Source organism: Haematobia irritans, chromosome 5 (assembly GCF_050003625.1).
Source record: "Haematobia irritans isolate KBUSLIRL chromosome 5, ASM5000362v1, whole genome shotgun sequence".
NCBI lineage: Eukaryota > Metazoa > Arthropoda > Insecta > Diptera > Muscidae > Haematobia > Haematobia irritans.
The window spans coordinates 157,125,082-157,142,290 of NC_134401.1; the positions used below are offsets into that span (position 1 = coordinate 157,125,082).

Below are 17,209 nucleotides of genomic sequence, written 5' to 3' on the forward strand. Positions count from 1 at the left end.
TAGAAAATATTATTTCTATAGAAAATTTTCTCAAAATTTTATTTGTATAGAAAATTTTTTTAAAATTTTATTTCTATAGAAAATTGTGTCAAAATTTTATTTCTATAGAAAATTTTGTCAAAATTTTATTTCTATAGAAAATTTTGTAAAAATTTTATTTCTATAGAAAATTTTGTAAAAATTTTATTTCTATAGAAAATTTTGTCAAAATTTTTTTCTATAGGAATTTTTATAGAAAATAAAGCGCCCGCCACTTGTTTAATGAAGTCCTCATTGCTGCTTGTCATTCGGCCAGAAAAGTGTAGTAAGCATTTTTTTCAAAATTTTATTTCTATAGAAAATATTCTCAAAAGTTTATTTCTGTAGAAAATTTTGTCAAAATTTTATTTCTATAGAAAATATTCTCAAAAGTTTATATCTATAGAAAATTTTCTCAAAATTTTATTTCTATATAAATTTTTGTCAAAATTTTATTTCTATAGAAAATATTATTTCTATAGAAAATATTATTTCTATAGAAAATTTTCTCAAAATTTTATTTGTATAGAAAATTTTTTTAAAATTTTATTTCTATAGAAAATTGTGTCAAAATTTTATTTCTATAGAAAATTTTGTCAAAATTTTATTTCTATAGAAAATTTTGTAAAAATTTTATTTCTATAGAAAATTTTGTCAAAATTTTATTTCTATAGAAAATTTTGTCAAAATTTTTTTCTATAGGAATTTTTATAGAAAATAAAGCGCCCGCCACTTGTTTAATGAAGTCCTCATTGCTGCTTGTCATTCGGCCAGAAAAGTGTAGTAAGCATAGTGAATGAGTAAAAGTTGTTAAGAAAATTCTATTCTATTTTGCTATTTTCCATTTGCCGGTGGTGAGAGAACCACTATGGTTACTTGATTTCTATCAGCAGTCTGTCTGTTGGTATTTCGACCAACGTTTGGTTGTAGCAAAAATTCACGACTGCAGTTGCACAATAAATACACAGCCGTTCGGTATGGTAGTGAATAACATCTTCTAATCAACGGAGAGAGGTGATTCGACGAGTGTGATTACTTTCAAAAAATTCTACTAAATAAAAAAATAAAAAATTGTTTTTTTTTTTTATTAAAGATTATACACGATTTGATACTAACACACATACATACCTATATGAAAATCAATCCCAATTAATCGGCCATCACCTCAAGCAAGAGAAAATAGAGTGAGGCGGAAACAAATTCATTAGGATCTCATCCTCATAGTGAAAGTGTGTCGTTTCGGTGCGGTCGTAGTCCCTGTGTGCCGGTGAAAAAATCAAAAATTATTTCAAAAAATATACATATATATTTTTTTAAAATATATAACGGGTAAGCATGCTGATAAACGAGATTACAAAAGCAATTACCGAATTATTTATAAAAATTATGGAAATCAAAAAAATTTTAAAATTTTTGGTAAAATTTTTACAAATGTGTTGTGCAATCACATTACATGATGAACGTTTTTGCAAATTTAATTTTTTTTTAATTAATCACCTAAAATAAATTCACTTTTTATGTGTGTGAATAAAAAAAGCAAGTATTAAAAAAAAACTTAAAAATAACTAAAAAATAATAAAAAAAAAATAATATTTGGTCCAATGTCTGGCTGGTCTAGACTAAAGTGCTATTCAGTGGAAAAAAAATATTTTTTTTTTTTGGAATCTATACATATGTAAGTCTCGATATGTGATTGTGTTTGTTTGTTATTTTGAAATGTGCATTTTATGGCACACTTTACAGATTCACTATTGTGTATGGCCCAAGTGAATGTGAAAAATCTCAGACGATCCAAAGTCAAATGCCATTGCTGTGTGGCATGTGGTTGCTTGCTCAGTTGTCGAACCACTGTTAATTGTCGAAAATTAAATAATTAACAAAGTAAATCTATTTTTAAATAGTCTTCTATCTTGTGTTCTTTAGATAGCAGATTTTCTTTTTGATTTTAAACACTAATAGTTTCTATAACTACACATATGCAGTCCCCAGTTAAGTGACATTTGTAATTTTTGTGGTGTCAACGATTTGTGGGTTTATTTAATGTTGATTGATATGATGATTGAATTTATTTGTTATTGGCGCGTCTTGTTCATATATACACACATATGTATAATAATATATAAAAACAAAAATTTGTCTGCAATGTCAATAAAATATTTTTTGAAATGGAAAGTTGCTATCGACATTGTAGTGAGAATAAAAAAAAGACTTTTCGAAAAATTTGAAATTTTTAAAAATTTTGGAAAAGTAGATTTTTCTTTGTTGGGAAAAAATTTTCTGGGCTCTCAAGTTCATTTCTAAATTCGAATATAAGAAATATTGAACTATTCGTTTCGCTAGGATTATTTCCAGCCTAATCTGAGATGATTTATATATTGGATCTGGCAACAAAATAATATGGAAATACATTAGATCTTATTTTCCATAAATATTTTAAAAAATAAATACAAAATAAAAAGATCGAAACCCCCAAAAAACAAAATATTTTAAAAAATTTTTAATTTGTCTAGTTTTCAGTTTTTTTTTTTAGAAAAGTAGACTTTTATAGTATTTTTTTTAATGTAAAAATTTCGAATTTCTACTTTTTCTAAATTTAGAAAAGTCGATTTCCTTTTTTTTATTGATTTTTTATTTGACAATTTCGATTTTTTTATTATATAGAAAAGTCGATTTCAAATTTTATAAAAATTAGGCATTACTGTTTTTCCAAAATATAAAAAAAGTTCATAATTTTAAAAATTCGACTTATGTATATAACAAATTCGAAATTTTTATATAAAAAAAAAATAAATAAAAAAGAAATCGACTTTTCATAAAATAAATATTTCCAAATATGGCAAAAAAATTGAAAAGTCGATTTTTTTAAATATTGTCAAAATAAGGCATTTCGAGTTTTTTAAAATTTGAAAAATTCAACTTTTGTATATAAACAAAATTCGAAATTGTTTAATTTAAAAAAACGAATAAATAGACTAAAACTAGACATTTCCAAATACGACAAAACAACCAAAAGTCGATTTTCGCAAAATTACACACAAAGAAAATATCATTAAAATTGAGCCAACGAAAAATTTTCATTGATATGACGAAAAGTTTTCATTAATACAATGAAAATATTCGTTAATTGTAGGAAAAGTTACATTGATTAACAGAAAAATCGTTATAATAACGAAAAATTTCATAGTTTTAACGAATTTGTTTCATTGGCTCACTTTTAATGACAATTTTCGTTAATATAACGAAACTTTTTCTGTCGGTGTAGGCCTTCCGATTTTACCAAATTTCAAAAAGTCGATTTTCGATTTGTGAGTCTGATACATCGGACTGCCACCTAACCTAACCTAACCTAAATAAGGATTTTTTAGGGGGTTTGGAAAATTGGCCCATATCGGTCCAATTATGTATAATAAGGAAATTTTTTTCAAGTTGGAAAAATTTGCCAATATCGGTGTCCATAATTATACGAGTATATAGTCACCAAATAAGGATTTTTTTTAATTTCGAAAATTGACCCATTTCGATCCAAAATTATACATATATAGTCACCAAATAAGGAAAATTATTTTTCAGAATTTTTTTTAAGTATGAAAAATTGACCAATATCGGTGTCCATAATTATATCACCAAATAAGGTTTTTTTTTCAAATATGGAACATTAACCTATATCGGTCCATAATTATATATAGTCACCAAATAAGGATTATTTTTTGCAAATTTCGAAAATTGGTCGAAATCATTCCATAATTATATATATTCACCAAATAAGGGAAGTTTTTTTCAAATATAGTAAATTGAACCACATCGGTCCATAATTATATATAGTCACATCAAATAAGGAATTTTTTTCTAAAATATGGAAAATTGACCCATATCGGTGCTTAATTATATATAAGAATATTTTTTTAAATATGGAAAATGGAACCATATCCATGATTTAATATAGTCACCAAATAAGGACATTTTTTTCAAAAATTTTTTTTCCATAATTTTATATTTAATTTTCTTTCAAAGTTGGAAAATTAAAAAAGAAAATATCAATTAATTTTCATTAATTAAAATAAATAAATGAACATTTCCCCAAACTATTTTCTTTTAGTGCAAAACTTTAAAAGATAGAAAGAAAAATTAATACCAATACATATAGCTCATATGAGACCAGACAAATCCGCTCCCACACTAAATTCTTTATTATTATTTTTAATTAATTGGGTTTGTTTATTTTTTTTTTTTTTTTGTTGACTTTCAGAACATTATGTTTGTCGTTCTTTGACCGTTAGGAAATTGATGTTGAGCCAATTTTGAAAGGAGCCAAATGTTTCTTAATGGCATAAACAATAGTTGATATTTGAAAATAAATTTTTTATATGTGATTATATATATATATATATATATATATATATATATATATATATATATATATATATATATATATATATATATATATATATATATATATATATATATATATATATATATATATATATATATATATATATATATATATATATATATATATATATATATATATATATATATATATATATATATATATATATATATATATATATATATATATATATACCGTTTATATAAAAAAGAGTGGCTGATATGAGGTATTACCCATTCAAACAGCAGTATTTTCAATATTTTAAAAATATTTTTGGAATGCCAAAAATTTGTAGAAGAAATCCTAAATTTCAAAATTCATTCACGTTTGGAATTGACCATTGCTTTGAGTAATATCATGATTATTATTTATTTTTTTATTTTTTATTAGTATTTTTTTTTTATTTGCCGAAATATATTTACTTTTTATATCATGTAGGAGTTTGTTTTGATATTTCTATCATTTTTTATTTTTTTTAATTTAATTTATTCAATTACAAAAAAACAAATTAAATGAGTTATATTGCAAAAATATTTACTTTCTATATCATGTCGGAGTTGGTTATATTTTTGATATTTCTTTCAATTTTTTTATTGTTTTTTTATTTAATTTAGTCAATTATCAAAAAAATCAAATTAAATAAATTATATTAAAATAAAATGACACATTTACGATTAATTTAAATTGGATTTTTAAGCCATTTACCTAAACTTAATAGACTTCTCAAACTTCTCATTTGTTACTGGGTAATGAAAATACACACTGGAATATTTCCAGTGAGTAAAATTATTTCGTATGTTCTCTCCTTTTTGTTTATAGACAACCATAAACATTGTTTATGGTGAATGAATGCCCTAGAGGTTTGATGCTATGGCATCAGCCGTGGTTGCTCCACGCCAAGCACGTCGGGTATATTTTTGTGTCGTAGTAGATTGAAATGTTCAGTCGGACTTGGATGACAACACCACCACATCATACAACCAAACAGTGTTATATGAGAAGAGAATGCGTAAAATCGTTTGCTTAGTGTAGAATTCACAAGTTGTTGAGGTGGAGCAGAAACAAGGGCGGCATTTATATTTCATTGGAAATTGAATTACACTCTTATTGAGGTGACACACTCATGTGAAAAGTGCTACGAAAAAAAGAGTTGCAAACAAAAAAGTGTTTCAAGTGTTTTTTGTTTTAAATATTTCCTTAATGTACGTATTAATATAAACAACTAATAATAACATTGAAGTGCTATATGAAATAAAATTTAAAAACAAAATAATCAACCAATTTTGTAATATGGCTTAACCAACAACCCGAGACAGAATTCTTAATGGTGTTTTATAACATAACAATCAACAAAAATTTTTCTACATCATGTATATGTTTGGTGGTGGTCGGTCGTTACTAATTATAAACAAATTAATCATTTCAACGTTAATCCATGTTTGAAATATTCGTATTGAAAGAAAACATTAAAAAAGAAATATCTAAACAGGGTGATGACTCAATTTTTATAATGAAGCTATTTGTTCCATCTCTACTTAATTTGTTTACCTTGCTATACAATATATAATAGTAGCTACCAATATAAGAGAATACAGGGGTATGGAAACATATACTTTTTTTTACATATATATACATTTATAAATAATTCTTTATTTTCATTAACTACACGCATTGTTTCTATATAAAAAAAAAAAAAAACTATAAAAAAAATAATATTTGTCACACTCATTTCAATGATACATATATGCATATACATAAATTCTTTTTTTTTATAAAAAAACGCCGAAATAAAATATTAAATGAAATAACACCGCATTTTGATGAAGGCAATTGAGACTGTTATTTCTCTTAATTACGGAGATTTTCCAACAAATTTTCATAAGGGGGTTGAATGCAACAAAAATACTGAGTGAGATACGAGATACAGCTTCTGTGTGTTCTTCAGAGAACCACCATATGGGCATATTGTTTGAATAACAAGTTGATGGCATTAATTTTTTTGTTGTATACAAATAGACATGCTGACAAAAATCATATATGTATGTATATACAGATTACTAATAATTTTTTTGACAAATTTCAATTTATATTTACAAAATGTAGAGAATAGACAGTGGGTAAATATCAGTAAAACTTCTTGATTTAAAATTCGCGCGAAAATCCATTCGAGATATTTTTTATACCCTGCGCCAAACTGTGGAACAGGGTATTATAAGTTAGTGCATATGTTTGTAACACCCAGAAGGAGACGAGATAGACACATGGTGTCTTTGGCAATAATGCTCAGGGTGGGTCCCAGAGTCGATATAAACATGTCCTTCTGTCCGTCCGTCCGTCTGTCTGTGAACACATTTTTGTGATCAAAGTCTAGGTCGCAATTTAAGTCCAATCGCTCTCAAATTTGGCACATGTTGCTAATTTGGGTCAGAATAGAACCCTATTGATTTTGGAAGAAATCGGTTCAGATTTAGATATAGCTCCCATATATATCTTTCGCCCGATATGCACTAATATGGACCCAGCAGCCAGAGTTTTATACCGATTTGCTTGAAATTTTGTACAAACATAACACTTAGTCGTATAGTCAAATGTGAAAAATTTGATTGAAATCGGTTCAGATTTAGATATAGCTCCCATATATATCTTTCGCCCGATATGGACTTATATGGCCCCAGAAGCCAGATTTTTGGACGAATTTGGTTGAAATTTTGCACTAGGAGTACAATTAGTAGTATAGTCAAGTGTGCAAAATTTGATTGAAATCGGTTCAGATTTAGATATAGCTCCCATATATATCTTTCGCCCGATATGGACTTATATGCCCACAGAAGCCAGTGTTTTGGCCCAATTTGGTTGAAATTTTGCACAGGGAGTAGATTTAGCATTGCAGCTATGCTTGCCAAATTTGCTTGAAATCGATTCAGATTTAGATATAGCTCCAATATATATCTTTCGCCCTGTTGAATCTAGTTCAACAAGTTTATTATTTGTTCAAGTTATGAATTATTTATTTAAATTTATTATTGAATTATCTACTATAGAAACGAATTATTGAATTGTAATGAATTAACTTTAAAACCAGCCAAACGGCAACCCTATTTTTTATCCATTCTACAACAATAGTTTTGCTCAAATGAATTAAAATAGTTGTCCTTTTCATTACTGAGTTGTTTAACTAACATTGCTCTACTAGACTATTGTTAAAATTCTCAACTTCACTTGTACACCTTCATCGAAGACGGTAAGAAGCATAATCGAGAGCACCAGCAATAAATCTGAATATTGAATCTGAAACTTGGTTTTTTTCTGTTTCTTTATTTTTTGGTTACTGATCTTGGCTTCTGCTTTAACAACTCTGGGAGTTAACAAAACATTAACCTACAGTCCATTTTTAGAAATTACTCCCACGTTTGTTCACGCCCGATATGCACTTATATGGAACCAGAAGCCAGAGTTTTATCCCGATTAGCTTGAAATTTTGCACAAAGAGTACAATTGGTAGTATAGTCATGTGCCAAATTTGATTGAAATCGGTTCATATTTAGATATAGCTCCCATATGTATGTTTTTCTGATTTCGACAAAAATGGTCAAAATACCAACATTTTCCTTGTTAAATCGCCACTGCTTAGCCGAAAAGTTGTAAAAATTACTCTAATTTTCCTAATCTTCTAATACATATATATTGATCGATAAATCATAAATAAACTTTTGCGAAGTTTCCTTAACCCTGGAAAGTCATCCTTATTTTTTGTACACAAACGTCATCCTTCGTCATTTTGACTACGGCTTATTTCAAGACGCTATAATTTACATCGTAAGCAAAAATGACAACCAAAATTGAGTTTATTTTCTTATTCAATTTGTTTTTAATTAGTATAAAACAAAAACTCATAAAATTGTTGAATTAGTATTACTTAAATTTATCATTTCCTAATCGACTAAAATGCATTTTAAATCGAAAATGAAATTACGCGTCGTCATTTTGACGAAGGATGACTGTCCAGGGTTAAAATTGCTTCGAATTTAAATGTTTCCCATATTTTTTTTACTAAAATTGTGTTCCACCCTAGTGCATTAGCCAACTTAAATTTTGAGTCTATAGATTTTGTAAAAGTCTATCAAATTTTGTCCAAATCGTGTGATATTTAAATGTATGTATTTGGGACAAACCTTTATATATAGCACCCAACACATTTGACGGATGTGATACGGTATCGAAAATTTAGATCTACAAAGTGGTGCAGGGTATAATATAGTCGGCCCCGCCCGACTTTAGACTTTCCTTACTTGTTTTTACTAACATAGTGTACCATCCCAGGCCATTAGCCGACCTAAATTTTAAATTATAAATTTTGTTCAGATGGAGTCAGATTTAAATGTTTGTATTTGGGACAACAACCTTTTTATATAGCACACAACACATTTGACGGATTTGATATAGTATCGAAAATGTGGATTTACAAAGTGGTGCAGGGTATAATATAGTCGGCCCCGCCCGACTTTAGACTTTCCTTACTTGTTTCTCAATAAGAAATAGCACTTGTGAGCATGGTTTCCACAGTTGGTAGAATTTTACCAAAAACGGTAGAATTCTTGACAAAATTTTCTATAGAAATAAGATTTTGACAAAATTTTCTATAGAAATAAAATTTTGACATAATTTTCTATAGAAATATAATTTTGACCAAATTTTCTATAGAAATATAATTTTGACAAAATTTTCTATAGAAACAAAATTTTATTGTTGTTTTCGATTTCAGCTTAAAACCATGCATTGACTAAACTACAAGTGTAGCTTAACAAACAGAGGAAAAGAGAGATGTTTGTACAAAGATTTATTTCGGCAAAAGCTCACTATCATAAACCTTTTTTCGGAAGGTTCAAATGTGGTTCAGTTTGGGTTTAGGGAACTGTCCGAATTTATTCTGATAATTGGTTGATAGTTTTGCTGCAAGTAGAGGATGCTGATGTGGAATGTGGTAATTCCGAAACGTGCGTCCATACAACCATCTTGCAGTCTATAGGACTTTGCCCACATAAATTTGACAAACATTATTTTCCTCTGTTGGTTAAGCTACACTTGTAGTTTAGTCAATGCATGGTTTTAAGCTGAATAAAAAACAATAATGATTGAGAATAAACCAACAATAACAAAACAAACCGAAATAAAATTTTGACAAAATTTCATATAAAAATAAAATTTGGACAATAACATTTTGCAAAATTTTGGTTATTTTTTTTTTCGTAAAATTTTCTTCAAATTTTGGTAGATTATTTTGGGATCGAGTGGCAACAGTGCATACGATGTATTATCGAGTGCAGAAATAGTAACCTTTAGGAGGGTATTGGAGTGATAAAAACCGATCGGTGAAGACCGGTGGACCGGTTTTTCGTTTTGCACCGATTGTCGGTTTTGTATAAAATGCCATTTTCGGTGGACCGGTGTTTTTAATATCATATAAAAACCGGGTTTCGGTTTTCTATTTTCAATGTAATCTGAAATGAAAAAAAAACTTCCCGAATGTGTTTTCTGCGAACTTCCAACTATTTTCGAAACATTTCCAAGCTGTTAAATAAAATACGTTAATTTTCTAAAGAAATCCCAGAGATAAATCTATGATGTAATATAAACAATTCGTGCTTGTTCAATTCGCAGCGTATATTTTGTCTACAAAATATATGATATTACTTAGGTAATTATTATTCGACTTAATTTAGTGTACTTTTATGTATAAAATGAGCTCTGTTTGTAAATGTTTTAAAAATATTCACAAAAAGCAAATCCAACCAAAAAATAAAAAATCCAACCATTGAAGTATTTTTGCCTTCATTTATATTAAAGTAAGTTTTTTTGCTACATTTGGAAAAAAACCGGTTGGACCTGTTAAGCCGGTTATTTATTTTTTTAGAACACCGCCCACCAGTTTAAAAAATTGTCCGGTTTTTTATAACCGATAAAAACCGACTTTCAAAAACCCGTTTTTTTTATAACTCTAGAGGGTACCCTCGAAAGAACCAAATCCCATCATGACAAGCTTACAAATTCATTTTGATCTATTCCATTCAGAAGTAATGCTATTCGTGATGGAATTCAAGTGTGCAGGGCGGTGCCTTTATATTTGCCTGGAAAACCACACGTGGCTATCGTATGAGCCCTCCAGCAGTGGACGAAGCCAGCCCAAACTGTAGACGAAAAAACGATAACAACGCCAGGAAGGGTCCGAAAAGTAGAATTCAGATTTGATTAAAAATTTAAAAATTAGATTGGATTAAAGCCATTGAAAGCCATGAGAACACGGTTGCCACTCGTTCCGAAAAAAAATCTACAAAAATTTGAAGAAAATTTTACCAAACATCTACCAAATTAAATAAATCTTATTTTGAAGTTTTAGATCACATTTTTGTGGTTAGTTAAAATTTGATTAAAAATTTAAAAATTAGATTGGATTAAAGCCATTGAAAGCCATGGGAACACGGTTGCCACTCGTTCCGAAAAAAAATCTACAAAAATTTGAAGAAAATTTTACCAAACATCTACCAAATTAAATAAATCTTATTTTGAAGTTTTAGATCACATTTTTGTGGTTAGTTAAAAAAATAAAAAATAAATAAAATAAAATAAAAATATAAACAATTTTGTTAAAATTTCTATAGAAACATTTTCAAAATTTCATTTCTATAAAAAATTTTTGCAAAATGTTATACCTATAGAACATTTTTGCAAAATTTTGTTTATATAGAAGATTTTTGCAATTTTTTTATAGAGAATTTTTGAAAAAATTTATTTCTATAGAAAATTTTTGCAAAATTTTATTCTGTAGAACAATTTTGTCAAATTGTTTTCTTTTTTATTTTTGCAAAATTTTATTTTTATAGAAAAAAATATTTGAAACGTTTTATTTCAAAATGCAAATCTATAGAAACTAAAGAATCTATAGAAAATTATGTCAGAATTTTATTTCTATAGAAAATTGAAAAACCTACTAATTGGAGAGGAATGTTTTGCAAAATCTACCAAAACATCAAGAATTATACCAATCTCCCAAACAGTAAAAATCTATAATTTTTGGTAGAATTCTACCAACTGTGGCAATCATGATCGTATGTCCCCAAGACTTTAGATAAATCTACTATGTCCTAGATCTGGAAGTTATTGGCTAGTCGGAAGATATCATAGAGTTACATAGTCTCAGTAAGTGTTTCTATGGCGATCGATATATAATGTGGGATATTTCTGGACGACACATTTCAGGCAAATCAAATAAGAATTTTGACCTTCAGCAATGACCTTTAAAAATACGTGTAGTAAGTACCAACTAGTGCTATTCAAACTACTTGCCATCCACAATCTAGTACACAATAGCAATAAGCAAGAATATTATTGTTGGCACAGTACACGAATATTTTTTATACAGTACTTTTCTTCAACCACTACTAGAGGTCCAGTCCACTACATTCATAATAAAGAGTTCTATTAAATATTTAATTTAAGTTTTGAATTGACTTGTATATAAAATAAAATACGCGGGTGCTTCGATACGTATTTAACCTTAAAAACATTCTGCCGACGCAGGGTACACAGAAACAAATATCGCCAATATTTATTCAATTAAAATATTAATTGAATCTTAAAAAAATCAATTCGAAATTTAATTAATTCAATAATATCATCCAAGTATAAATAATAATGGATAACATTTTTTTAATGAACTATCTAATTTTTTAAATCAAACAAATTTTCTAGGAAATACTTTACTAACCTCTATCTCATGATTTTTTTTTAGTATAAACCATGGCATCAAGGTTCTACAAAGTGGGTGTAACCACCCTTAGTGCTACAATTGGTACCGTTTTGGCAACATGGACCATAGACCGCTGGAATTCACCACATACAGTAGGTTCATACAACTATTTTTAAACTAATCCAGTGGTAATTTAATTGTTTTTTTTTTTGTCATTTCAGGCTGTCGCAGAAATGAAAAGACCACCGAAACGTAAACGTACTCTAGTTTCTCGCGCTGAACAAATGAAATCCCTAATGAGTGGTGACGAATTTGATGTACTTATTATTGGTGGCGGTGCCACAGGTGCTGGTTGTGCCTTAGATGCTGTTACCAGAGGTCTAAAGACTGCTTTAGTTGAAGCAGATGATTTTGCCAGTGGTACTTCATCCCGTTCTACCAAATTGATTCATGGCGGTGTTCGCTATTTGCAAAAGGCCATTTTAGGCGTAAGTTTCACAGTGAAACAGTAAAAGGCTTTGTCGAGCTCTGCACTGTAGTTCAATATGCCTGAACGTTTTTGTAAAAAAGTAAATTTCTTTGTTGCCTTATTGTAGTTAGATTACGAGCAATACCGTATGGTTAAGGAAGCCTTGCAAGAGAGGGCAAATATGCTTGATTCGGCTCCTCATTTAGCTCATCCATTGCCTATTATGCTGCCCGTATATCAGTAATGTCTTGATGAAATCATAAAAGTTTTTGTGGAGTATATAATTTTGGATTTTCTCTCGTTTTCTTCCTTTTTGGCGTATACAGATGGTGGCAAGTACCCTATTACTGGGTAGGCATTAAATGCTATGACTTGGTAGCTGGAGATCGCAATGTAAAGAGTTCATATTATCTATCGAAAAAGGATGCTTTGGAGCTATTCCCTATGTTGAAGAAAGATAAACTATGTGGTGCCATTGTTTACTATGATGGTAAGTGGGTGTTTAAAGTATTGGCCCATTGTAGGAGATTCAATTTGGAATTTTCTGCTTTTTTTTTGTTTAGGTCAACAAGATGATGCTCGCATGTGTTTGGCTGTGGCCCTAACAGCAGCTCGTCATGGTGCTACCGTTTGCAATCATGTGGAAGTTCAAGAACTCTTGAAGAAGGATGATGGTTCCGGCAAGAAGGTCTTGTGTGGAGCTAAAGTCAAGGACCATATGTCTGGTAAAGAATTCACCGTCAAAGCCAAGTGTGTAATCAATGCCACCGGTCCATTTACCGATTCCATACGCAAAATGGATGATCCCACCGTTAAAAGCATTTGCTGTCCCAGCTCAGGTGTTCATATTGTGCTGCCAGGCTATTATAGTCCCGAACAAATGGGTCTTTTGGATCCTTCGACCTCGGATGGACGTGTCATTTTCTTCTTACCCTGGCAGAGGCAAACAATTGCTGGTACCACAGATTTACCCTGTGACATAACGCACACACCTAAGCCCACCGAAGATGAAATTCAATTCATTTTAAATGAAATCAAAAACTATCTTAATGCTGATGTTGAGGTTCGTCGTGGTGATGTTTTGTCGGCCTGGAGTGGCATTCGTCCCTTGGTTTCGGATCCCAACAAAGACGATACTCAGTCATTGGCTCGTAACCATATTGTTCATGTGAGTAGTTCGAATTTGATTACCATTGCCGGTGGTAAATGGACCACATATAGAGCTATGGCTGAGCATACCGTTGATGCTGCTATTAAAGGTGAGTGGGAAAATGCCCATAACCTAAGCGAAGAAAAATCAAAAAAATTATTCGTACTCTTAATTTTAGCTTGTAATTTGAAACCGGAACGCCCTGAAGCTGTTACCTCTCTTTTGAAGATTGAAGGTGGTCAAGGCTGGACACCTACCATGTATATTCGTTTGGTACAGGATTTCGGTTTGGAATGTGAAGTTGCTCAACACTTGGCCAAATCCTATGGTGATCGTGCCTTTGCTGTTGCCAAAATGGCTTCACTCACCGGCAAACGTTGGCCCATCATTGGTAATCGCATTCATCCCGATTTCCCCTATATCGATGCTGAAATTCGTTATGGTGTACGCGAATATGCTTGTAATGCTGTTGATATGATTGCTCGTCGTTTGCGTTTGTCATTCCTTAATGTTCAAGCTGCTCAAGAGGCTTTGCCCATAATAGTCGATATTATGGGTGAAGAATTGAAATGGTCTAAGGACGAGAAAGAGGTAAACGATAAATATTTGATAAAAAAATTGAATCGAAATTTGATGTGTGTGTGTGTATTTACAGAAACAAATCAAAAAAGCTTCCGAATTCTTGGCTGGTGAAATGGGTCTAATGGTTAACCGTGCTGTCAAGGAAAGAATACCAATTAAATTATCCAAGGATGAAATTCAAACGTACATCAAACGCTTCCAACTTATCGATAAGGATAGAAAGGGTTATGTGTCGATCAATGATATTCGCAGAGCTCTTAAGGTAATTATGGGTGCATTAGTAGCAAGTAACTAATAAAATAAAATGTTGACAAAATTTTCTATAGAAATAAAATATTGAGAAAATTTTCTACAGAAATAAAATTTTGACAAAATTTTCTATAGAAATAAAATATTGACAAAATTTTCTATAGAAATAAAATTTTGACAAAATTTTCTATAGAAATAAAATTTTGACAAAATTTTCTATAAAAATAAAATTTTGACCAAATTTTCTATAGAAATAAAATTTTAAAAAATTTTCTATAGAAATAAAATTTTGGCAATATTTTCTATAGAAATAAAATATTGACAAAATTTTCTATAGAAATAAAATTTTGGCAAAATTTTCTATAGAAATAAAATTTTGGCAAAATTTTCTATAGAAATAAAATTTTGACAAAATTTTCTATAGAAATAAAATTTTGATAAAATTTTCTATAGAAATAAAATTGGGACAAAATTTTCTATAGAAATAAAATTTTAACAAAATTTTCTATAGAAATAAAATTTTGACAAAATTTTCTAAAGAAATAAAATTTAGACAAAATTTCCTATAGAAATAATATTTTGACAAAATTTTCTATAGAAATAAAATTTTCATAAAATTTTCTATAGAAATAAAATTTTCACAAAATTTTCTTTAGAAATAAAATTTTCAAAAATTTTTCTATAGAAATAAAATTTTGACAAAATTTTCTATAGAAATAAATTTTTGACAATATTTTCTATAGAAATAAAATTTTGACAAAATTTTCTATAAAAATAAAATTTTGACAAAATTTTCTATAGAAATAAAATTTTGACAAAATTTTCTATAGAAATAAAATTTTGACAAAATTTTCTATAGAAATAAAATTTTGACCAAATTTTCTATAGAAATAAAATTTTGACAAAATTTTCTATAGGAATAAATTTTTGACAAAATTTTCTATAGAAATAAAATTTTGACAAAATTTTCTATAGAAATAAAATTTTGACAAAATTTTCTATAGAAATAAAATTTTGACAAAATTTTCTATAGAAATAAAATTTTAACAAAATTTTCTATAGAAATAAAATGTTGACAAAATTTTCTATAGAAATAAAATTTTGACAAAATTTTCTATAGAAATAAAATGTTGACAAAATTCTCTATAGAAATAAAATGTTGACCAAATTTTCTATAGAAATAAAATTTCTTATTAATTAATATTATTTATAAATTATTTAATGATAAATTTTATAAATTCCAAATTTCAGAACTTTGGTGATGCTGATATTTCCGGAGAACAGTTACATGAAATTTTGAAAGAAATTGACACCAACATGAATGGTCAAGTAGAGCTTGATGAATATCTACAGGTATATATTTATTGATCATTTATTCTTTAAATATAAATAAAACAAAAAATTTAAAAATTCCCTTTGCAGATGATGTCCGCCATTAAAACTGGTGAAGTGGCATATTCACGTTTTGCCCGCATGGCTGAAATGGAAGAGGCCAAACACGAAGCTCAACAACTCAAACAAAAGATCAGTGTCGATCGTTCAGGCGGTGGTTTGTAAATGGGAATTACGAGCAGACAAATCGTTTTATAGTTTGCTGAGAAGCTCAAACATCTGCAATTTTAGAAATTGCTATGGCAAAGCATACAAAGTCAGTTAAAATAGTTGTAAACGAAACGATGACATTTAATTGCAAAGAATTTCTACAATGTTTTTTTTTTTATATTAGTTGTTAGTTAATTTATTTTGAAAAATAAGAAAACAAATGAATAATTTTATATTATGTAGTTAGACACAAAACAAATTAATTTACCTATAAAATTGTATTGAACACAATTTGTTAACGAGAAAAGACCCACAGCCACCCCACCTTGTTTTTATTTCCAATATTATTCTGCTGTTTAAAGTTATATATTTTGATGCATATAAACACAGACGTATCATTAAGATTAACAATTAAAAAAGCAGAAACAAATACAAAAATATTCAACTACAAATTTTAATAAAAATTTAAAAATATAAAATATAATGTTTTAATTTGCCGACAGAGATTTACAATTATAATGTGCTATTAATGGTAACCCGCCAAACTATGATTTCATAATAGTGCATAATATGGCCAAAAAGGGTTTCCAAACGAAATGTTGATCAAAGTTGAAAATGTAATCAATTAATTCAGTTAAGAAAATGATTGAAAGTTTTTACATATTTAATTAAACTGTCCCAATTCACATTTTAATTAAATAAAAATATTCGTAATTTGTAAGAATTTATTTTTTAGAACGAAAAAATCGAGATATTCTCGAATTTAAACCAATTTTAATTTGAACTTCTCATTTTTAATTGAATTATAATGTTGTAAAGTTGAAGAAAATTTTACCACAATCTACCAAATTAAACAATTTTATTTTGAAGTTGTTGTTTAAATCTTTGTGGTTAGAATGCAAAAAATGATTTTTTTCTTCGAATGAATGAATGATCTCTCCTATTAGTGACAATTTTTTGGGCTTATAAAAACCTTTGAATTTTACATGTGTCAATTTTTTTACGTTTTAACGACTTTAGCTTGACTTGGGAGAAATAACACACAATTTTTTTTTTCTGATTCAATCA

General features: G+C 28.4%; 1 protein-coding gene across 3 annotated transcripts; it reads left to right on the plus strand.

Annotated features, from left to right (window-relative positions):
- Positions 1 to 893: 893 nt before the first annotated feature.
- Gpo1 (glycerophosphate oxidase 1) lies at positions 894 to 16,625 on the plus strand. 3 transcript variants are annotated; one of them, XM_075313663.1, is made up of 11 exons: positions 894 to 1,032; positions 1,112 to 1,347; positions 12,192 to 12,301; positions 12,371 to 12,637; positions 12,746 to 12,858; positions 12,945 to 13,108; positions 13,182 to 13,877; positions 13,947 to 14,359; positions 14,424 to 14,612; positions 15,851 to 15,952; positions 16,022 to 16,625. In XM_075313663.1, exons 3-11 carry the CDS (start codon positions 12,200 to 12,202, stop codon positions 16,154 to 16,156), a joined length of 2,181 nt encoding a protein of 726 aa, XP_075169778.1. In that variant the 5' UTR covers positions 894 to 1,032; positions 1,112 to 1,347; positions 12,192 to 12,199; the 3' UTR covers positions 16,157 to 16,625. The 3 variants fall into 3 exon arrangements, with proteins under 3 accessions (XP_075169778.1, XP_075169779.1, XP_075169780.1); XM_075313664.1 differs by lacking the exon at positions 1,112 to 1,347 and having other exon boundaries at positions 896 to 1,032; XM_075313665.1 differs by lacking the exons at positions 894 to 1,032; positions 1,112 to 1,347 and adding an exon at positions 5,454 to 5,607.
- The last annotated feature ends 584 nt before the right edge of the window (positions 16,626 to 17,209 follow it).